This window comes from Calidris pugnax, unplaced genomic scaffold, assembly GCF_001431845.1.
Source record: "Calidris pugnax isolate Ruff unplaced genomic scaffold, ASM143184v1 scaffold19, whole genome shotgun sequence".
Classification (NCBI taxonomy): domain Eukaryota; kingdom Metazoa; phylum Chordata; class Aves; order Charadriiformes; family Scolopacidae; genus Calidris; species Calidris pugnax.
In genome coordinates, this window is record NW_015090775.1 from 2,187,235 (window position 1) to 2,196,553 (window position 9,319).

The following is a 9,319-nucleotide window of genomic DNA, read 5'->3' on the forward strand; positions in this document are numbered from 1 at the left end:
CCTGATAGATATCCAAGCAAACAGCTGACATTTTAGAGGAGTACGCCCTAGCAGCACATCTTTGAAGGCATTCCAATTGCATGTCTGCCATCCTGAACCAACATTCATGAATTTAGAGACCTTTCTCTTACCGCATTTCAGTGTCTCTTGCTCAGGCCAAGAGTCTTATGCTATTTACTCATTCCTTATAAAGATGCTGTTCCTTGCCATTGTTTACTAACATGGCTCTTCTTGTACATCTTTTGGTATCTACTGTACCTGTTTTGAATAGAAACTGCCCTCTCCCTTTAATATGAATTTAATTTGTCCTCTTACCCCCTTGTCAACACAGGCTGGTAAGGTTTTTCAGCAGTTTGTGACAGTTAATCCTGACATAATCTGCAAACTTGGCTTCCTTTCCCCTTCCTTTTCCTAGATCATTTATGAATACATTGAGCTGTACAAAAGGCCAAAACACTGATCCTTTCAAGACTCTGATAGTAAACCTCTCCACTGAGAAAACTGAGCATCTACTTGTTTGGGTTTTTTCCAATCTTTTTAATTTGCTACTGAAGTATGACACAACCTCTCCCCTTATCTCCAGACTGCTCAATTTAAGTGTCTTCAGTGAGTTATATTGTGTAATACTCTTTAGGAATGGAAAAAAAAAAAAACCAACAACAACAAAAAAAACCCCAACAAAACAAAATAAAAACCAACCTTCAATTGATCGTGATTTCCCTTCAGAAAAGCTACACTGGCTCTTCACCAAACCATTGTATTTTTAATTTATTTCTTTAAAATCGTTTCTATCAATTTGTGCAACAGATGTCACCTGGCCAACAGGTTCCAAAGTTACAAGACAGAAGTCATACAGACACACTGGCATAATGCAAGCCTTATTTCTTTAGAAAAGAAATTCTTTTCTTTAGGAAAAGAATTACATAAAAATGCGAACTGCCACCTATAACAACAAAGAGTTATGTCATACTGAAATGTATTCTATGTTGGTCTGCACATAGTATTTCTGCCATACATACACACACACATGTGCACATACACACGCATATAAGTATGTATGTGTTAAGCTTGATTTTAATTCTTCAAGTTTATATCCACTGTCTTAAATCACTGTAGACTCTGTAAAAGTTGATAGTTTATATGCACACAAAAAAATATATATTTGATACATTCATTGTAAAACAGATTCCCATCAGAAAATGTAAAAGACAAGAAAGTATAAAAATGTAAAAGACAAGAAAGTATAAAACCACCATGACTAGTACAGTATTCCTTCATACTTATACTCTAATCATGCTGGCTTTCTACAACTATAACCTCGTACTCTTGCTTTGATAAATGCAACCTTGCTCAGCTTAAACCCACACAGAATACTACCATAAAGATATTTTTCTGGTTCATTACTTGGACTATGTCACCCTTCTGTACTCCTCCACTGTCTCCCTTAACCCTTCCTCACGAAGCGTGGATTACATATCTTCATCTGTATGACCTTTCAAATACAAAACTGTAACATATATGTCAACTTGCATTTGCTATCAGGATGTCAGTCTTGGCCACCTCCTTGCCAGGCTTAGCCTTAGCTGTCCATTTTCAAGTTTCTCAAATGAAACCCTCTGTTCTTTAACTGATACGAGCATTTTTGCATGAAATGTGCAAAACTTTACATGTTTTCCTCTTTTAAATCCTTTCTTAAAACATTGTTCTAATAACAGACATCAGTTAGAGCACTGATGAATTGTAAGCAGCATTTATGCTACTAGTCATAACATGGTCATGGTTACCACACACATATACAGATCATTTCTAAAAATCTATGTGCCCTACAAAGATGGGACCATGCAATATTATTGGGAACTTCGAGCCACTGTAACATTTTCACAAAAAATATAACGTTTATTAATCTATTTTCCAAACAAATCACTGTTTCTTTTAACACTGAAAATAAGCAGGTCAATTACACGGTTTGCTATCTTAAAACTCTTGTGATAGTTTACCTGAGTTGCAGCAACAACAGTAGTTATAGAAGGCGCAGTTGAAGGTGACAGAGCTCCCACTTGCTGCAAGTGGCCTGAAGCCTGCTGAGGTAAATGAGAACTGGAAACGGGAGTGCTAGATCCTGAGCCAGATACTGCATTTGGAAATGATACCGCTACATCATTGCTGCTAAAAATACCTGAAAAAAAATTACAAAAACGATTATATGCATCTCTCTCTCCCCCTCCCTCTGTTTTCTAGTAACCACGTAAATATGCAGTAGAAAATTAATCAAGACAAACAAGATCACTTAATACATAACGCAGAAAGTTTGTGTGTCAAAATTCTAACCATGCTGATTGATAAAAGTGCTCTTGTCATTTGACATTCTAGAGTTCAGGGAACACAGACTGATTCAGTTCTAAGTTTTTGTAAAACGTGTGATAAATCAAATATTTATGTGCATTACAAACTGCTCAAATATTAACAGTAGCAGAACTTTTGGCTAAAATGCCTGCCTTCAACTGAGTCTGCTAACAGAGTTTGTTCTTTGAATAAATTACCTTAAAATTTAAAGCAGATAAAGAATGAAGTATTGGGCTATATAACTGAACATACACATTACTAACAGAAAAATACTTTTTAACTTTAAAGTAAAATGTTTCTGAACAACATACATTTGTCCAAAACTGGAATTTTGACAACTAAGAATTGCTTGTGTATTTTCAAAAAAATATCGACAGCAAGTCTGAGGACAGAGTACTCAGCTTTGCTGGTAGAACTGGTGGTATTTTGTTTATTCACAAACTAAAACTCCATCCGTGATCTAAGAATGCTTGACTAACATTTCTGCTAGAATAGCCAACAAGCAAACGACTAAACACGTTAACATTAGTCAGGCTTGTACGTTAGCAATTTAAATAGGAAGAGTTCATACCCCTCTGTGAAGCCATTACTTCTGTTGATCTACATGCAGGGTAAAGTTCATTATAGAGGTTGGGGAAAAACCCTACTGACCAGAAGCCCAGACAAGAAGTAGTACCTGTCTATGAAACTGTTAGGCTCCACGTGCATTAGATAAGTGAGCTGTCAGCTGGCCAGGGAATATCAAGCATGGTAGCACTGAACTGCAGTTAGAGGAAGAGTGCCACAGGGAGTAAACAGAAGTAGAATGAACATGGTTAGATCAAAAAAAGCAACAGAACTGAAATGCCAGTTAGAAGGCAAAGGGTGGAGCTAGTTTGTCACTCATACAAATAATGATTTGAAGAAGGCAGTGACAATAAGAAGATAGGCAATGTTAAAACACCACTCGCCACCCAGCAATCCCTCTGAGCACAGGCCGTCAAGGGAGACTAACATCATCCAAACCCACACATAATATGCAAACACTGATACAGCTTAAATTCCTTGCCCCTGTTAACTGTCAAGTAAAACAGAAGAGAAAACCAGCCAGACCCAGTAGAGAAAGATGTGAAAAAACAGCTAAAGACACATTCTGACAACACTTTTTTCCTGCCTAACTGAGGTTAGTGACTTCTTGTCATCTTCTCCCCAGTCTCTTCGTCATAGCGCAATTCCATTCCTGCTCTGCTTTTCTACTGACCTATGCATCTTTCCCCATTTAGCACACCTTCCTGGGTCATCTTCCCCTCCTTGGTTTTTTTTTGCTCACCATCCCAAAAAATCTACAGTTATGGCATTGCGAGCAGGTAAGATGCTTGAAGTGTTCACTTTGTTATGACCTTTCTCCAGTTGTATCTTCCTCATCTATCTAAACAGTAAATTCGATGGATCCTGCTCTAAATTTCTCCCTACACACCACCAAAATGAACACGGTTAACAAACAGCCCTACTACTGAGTCTACTCTTAAATGCAACATAATTACAACTACAAAAACTGAAAAATACTCCAGGTCCTCAAAAGGCTCTTTTAAAATCTGTTTTCAATCAGAGATTTCAAATTCAGAAAAAAGGATGAGATTTTTGACCCTTTGCATTTTGAATGCACTAAAATAATTAAACATATAAACATTCTTAAAAGATATGAGATTCTCATGCAATTACCTGGCTCCAGGAATCATGAATATTAGCAGTAAAAAAAATGAAATATCACAACACTTATGATCAAATCATAAGAGCTCATCACCACAAATACTGTCCCTTTCATAACAACTCAATGACAATGAGTGGAGAAAACAAAATTTTTGGTGAGAGTAAAGTAGTAAAAGAGAAAGATATTTTGCCAGAAAGGTAAAAAAATGACAGCAGAATTTTAAAGCAATTGTATATTTTTGTCCTTAATTTTTCAAAATCTTACTTATTTAATAACTGCAGAGTTTCTGCTACTTTTATTTTAATGATAACGTTTATTCTTCCTCTTAAAAATAAAATTCTGGAACACAAGCAGATGGTTATAAAATCATGGGCATAAAGCTACTTCAAAAGAAAGACAAGCAGTAAACTAGTTTGCCAGTGGAATGAGGAAAGCTATTATTTATTGCTAGTAGTGGTAGCTGTAGTAGTAGTATTAAAAACATTCCCTATTTGTTGCTGTTGGAAAAGACAGGACAAATATGACCCTATCTGCTCACCCTGTCTGGGCTAAGTATTTCCATTTAGCAATACCTTACTTAATATATAAAGTACATGCACCTTCCGGAACTAGTCATGCAACCAAGATATTACTCCATGCAAGCACTCGAATAAGAACTGGATGCTGAACATATAAACAAAACCTTGATTTTCCCACCATTTCAAAAATACATGTATAAAAAACTTTGTGCATATCATATTAGAAAGCCAAGAAAGTACGTAGTTTAAACGCCTCAAAACATCAAGTTGTCCTTTTGGGAGAGAGAAACCACTTTCTGCATCAGGACAGAATAATAACGAAAGCCTGAAAAAAAATCACTCTAAACCACATTACTGTTTTAAACAAACAAACCACCTTGAAGTACTTCCCATATTACTGAAAAGCCAAATAGCTATAGCTTATGATGAATGGCGCTGTGTAATTTGCCAGAGACATAAACAGCATGGTTAAATACAATCTTCCACATTTTAAACAGAAGACAATTCTTCAACTGCAGGTGGAAATGGACACGTAACAATGTTCAGATAAAGTTTGATTGTGCTTAACACCACTAAAACAGCTGCAGAACACGGTTTTGGGTTCTGATAGACAGAATGCATGTATAGCCTGCATTGCTGGAGTGAAAGGCTCCACAACAAGGCAACTGCAAAAAAAAAAAAGCATCTCTGGACAACAAATAATTGCCTATTGCACACAGAAGGGTAGTACTAAAGAGCAGAGAACACATCAGGTTACGCAGACTGGAAAAATCTGTATTCTTTTTGCTGAAAATCAATGACAAAATACATCATGGAAATAAAAGAAATTCAAGATGGTGAAAAACATAATAGCCTCAAGTCAGAACTAGCTATGCAGTAACATACATCAAGTGGCACACAGAAAAATTTTAGTGATTTTACTCAAAAATAAGTAGTTCCATGAGCAGAAGAATTAACAAAACAGATTAAATTCCAGCTTTTAACAGGGTTGCATCTCACAGATAGCATCAATACACTAAGTTTTCCAACCACAATTTCTGTATCTAGCTACAAAATCCTCAGTTACTTTTATTTTCTAGTACTACAGCTCCCTATGTTATTCAGCCCCCCCCCGCTCCCTTCTGGTGTATTGCCAAGTTCAGCAAGAGACAAAATCAGGCTGTGGTTACTCTTGTAGTCACACACTGTCCATCTCTACTGCAGGAATTTACATATTTCAGATTCCTTCATCAAGTTTGCTTGAAATTGGACAACGGCTCAAAGCTTTCTGTGGGCCAAAGTCAAGAGACACAACATGTAGACTGCTTGCTTATGAAGCTAGGAAAATGCTCTCCCTACCACAAAGCTGTATTTTCTCTGTTAAATCAGTAATTTGAAACTCTTGCAACAATTACGAGAAGAGGAAGTTATCTGAGATATCTATCATTGGTTGCAGATCCTAGCACTTTGCCAAAAGTTAAGGAATAAGCAGAAGGGAAGGAAGAGAGAGACTTATGGGTTAGGAAAAAAACAACTAAAACAGCTTTAATGAAATATTAACAATAAAAAGAAAATATAATAATATTAATAGGAAAATAATGAAATATATATAAAGATATACAAAACCAGTATCGAGTTCCCAGGATGATGATCACATCACTGGCAGGCACTAGGAAAGTTCCAGACTGGACTCAGCAGCAGATGGGAACTGAATTCAGGAGCACACGGATCGGGATCAAAAGCAGAAAAATGGACAGAGCCCTCCTCGGACACCAGCCATTGAGGAAGAGAGGGCTGACCCCTTTGATCCCTCAAATTTATACTGAGCATGATGCAGATGCCATGGAACACCCGGTTGCTCAGCTCTGGGTCACCTGTCCTGTCTGCTCCTCCCCACAGCTGCGACCCCTTTACGCTCTTTGGCTTCCAGCCCTCCAACCTGGTACATAACAAACTTAGCTGACCTTGGTTGTTATCGCAATAAGTATAAGCAAGAGCCTCCCTGCATACCATTCCTTAGTATTAACTACAAACATCACGCATTTTCACTGCTAGAAGCAGACATTGCATGAAAAACATACCATTAATTTCAGAGAGTACAGTCACTTAGGAGAGACTTAACTGAAAAGTAAAATTACTGAAAAGAAATTCGTTCTCTTCTACCTCCAAAGAAGGACAACTAGAAACACAGGGAGAACTGTGCCCTTTTCCTAGCCCAGTATATCCATCTCTAACAGTGACCAACAGCAGCTGCATAAGGAAAAGCACTAGAAAAGGGTGAGAATGAAGTAATACTTCCCTCAAATATTCTCCCAGATTCCAGAAATCTATAACTTACGGATTTTGAGCTTGAGGAATGATCTTTGCAATTACTACCCTTAGACTTGCTTCCAACCCTACCCCAATGAACTTCTTCCAATCCCTTCTGAACAGTTGCAACTTTTCACACCATGGCTCATGGCAAAGTTAAACCTCAATTAAACCACGTGGACTTTTTGGGGGGGCACAGGAGTGGAAGACAGTGGTGACAGAGAGACAAACCTCCTTTCATTTGTTTCCTCCAGATGTTCTGATTTCCCACAATAAATCTTTGGGATGCTTTATAACTGTCTGTTTAAGGTTCACGTATGTAATTAATTCAGCTTTATGAAAGAAGACACATTAAAAATTACATGTTTATTCTAGTCTGATTCAACAAGTTTTGACGTACTCTTCTAGAATAAGAGCAATAACATCAAGAGCTACATCCGATCACATCCAAAACTATACAAAGGACACGAAGTTCAAGCGTGTCACAGCACAGAAAGATCTTCATAAGAAGAAAAAGTTAGACAGATATGGCAAAACAATTGATAAATAAAGATCCTAGCTTTTATTTAAACGTTCACTTTTGTCACGGTGAGTCAAGACATACAAGCCTAAGTTAAATATGACATACTAAAAATAAAGCAGTTTTAGGCTTACTAGATAAGTGTTCCTGAGTAGGAGCATGACACTTATGGTCTATGGTTCTAAATGATTTCCAAGGAGAACTTAATGTGTTTTCTTAAGGTCTTCGAAAACCTATGATAGCTTCAAACCATTCTTGACAGTGATCTATCTCAGTGCTGAAATGGTGAGTAACTGGAAACACTGCATTCCTCTTCACTGTTTCACAGGAGCTTCTACTTCAAAAGTTTTCTCTTTCGTATTCCAGTGACCTAAAGTTGGTGTCTTACAGGTGTGCTGCAGGATGCTGGATTGAACCAGAATTTTCAAAAAGAGCACCACTAGAGAGGCTAACGAACAGCAGCAATTCTGTTGTGATTAGTTATTTCTAATGGTTGGGAACAGCTATTGCCTGAACTGCTGAAATGACACACAGCCATCATTAGCAACAACTAAAGTTTTAAAGAGGTATCCTAGAAACTCATGGACAGGTAGTTATACTTAAAGTTGTAATATTTGACAACTGAACAGTAACACTCCATTATTCAATCGTCTGAAAAAAATGGACATAAAGAAACTATTTCAGGGCGACTTTGTCATTTGCCTTATCTTGTTCTGCCTTTTTTATACTCATATGGTTTAGCTGAGCACTACCGTTCCCATTCTTCAATAAAGACAGATGCCTTTCTACAAACACTGTATAAGTCTGCCCCAAGTTGGGCTAGATTAAGAAATTTTGACTCATTCATGCTCAGTTTAGATTCTGTCTAGTGTAGGTTACCTTGTTAAAACAATCACACCATATACATTAAATTTTGCCTGCACTGATGTGGAGGCCAAGACCACAGAACTGAAAACTTTCTTTGGAAACATACTGTCTTCTAAAGTCTACCACAGCCCTAGGACTGGCATGATGGATGTCTGCTCTGTGCTACAACTCTCCTCACTGCAACTCACAAATTAGCATAAGACAGAACAAGCAAAAACACAAACCTGAAAACAGGAACAGTGTAAGAAATAAAACAGACAGAAGACAGAAAAAGTAAGAACAGGAGTAGCCACAGAAAGGTTACAACCAGCCTTCACAATTTACAGCTACCTCTACCATAAAATTATAACATTCAGGTCATCACTCTCCATCGTCTTTTTCTAAAGTATGCACTTAAAAAACAGATGTGTATGTCTGTACCCCCTCCTCCTGCTTTCCAGCTCATCGAGTGCTGAGGGAGCTGGCAGACGTTATCGCTGGACCACTCTCGATCATCTTTGAGAAGTCGTGGAGAACAGGAGAGGTGCCTGAGGACTGGAGGAAGGCCAACATCACTCCAGTCTTCAAAAAGGGCAAGAAGGAGGACCCTGGGAACTACAGACCAGTTAGTCTCACCTCTGTCCCTGGGAAGGTGATGGAGAGACTCATACTAGATGTCATCTCCAAACAAGTTGAAGAGTGGGGGGTTATTGGAAGTGGGCAACACGGGTTTACCAAGGGTAAATCATGTATGACCAATCTGATAGCCTTCTATGATGCCATAACCGGTTGGTTGGATGAGGGGAGGGCAGCAGATGTCATCTACCTTGACTTCAGCAAGGCTTTTGACACTGTCTCCCATAACATCCTCATTGGGAAACTGAGGCAGTATGGGCTGGATGAGGGGACAGTGAGGTGGATTGAGAACTGGCTGTGCGACAGGACTCAAAGGGTAATGATTAATGGAGCAGGTTCAAGCTGGAAGCCTGTAACCACTGGAGTCCCCCAGGGATCAATACTTGGACCCGTGCTGTTTAATAAATTCATCAATGACCTGGACGAGGGGACAAAGTGTATCCTAAGCAAGTTCGGTGATGATACCAAGCTGGGAGG

At 38.3% G+C, this 9,319-nt stretch overlaps 1 protein-coding gene across 2 annotated transcripts in view; it reads right to left on the reverse strand.

The window, feature by feature from the left end:
* Nucleotides 1-9,319, reverse strand: part of MLLT10 (myeloid/lymphoid or mixed-lineage leukemia; translocated to, 10) — a 146,859-nt gene that overhangs the window by 37,444 nt on the left and 100,096 nt on the right. For both annotated transcript variants that reach the window (XM_014946217.1, XM_014946224.1), the window contains exon 11: nucleotides 1,998-2,176. In XM_014946217.1, coding sequence (XP_014801703.1) covers nucleotides 1,998-2,176 — 179 coding nt within the window. The remainder of the gene's footprint in view (nucleotides 1-1,997; nucleotides 2,177-9,319) is intronic.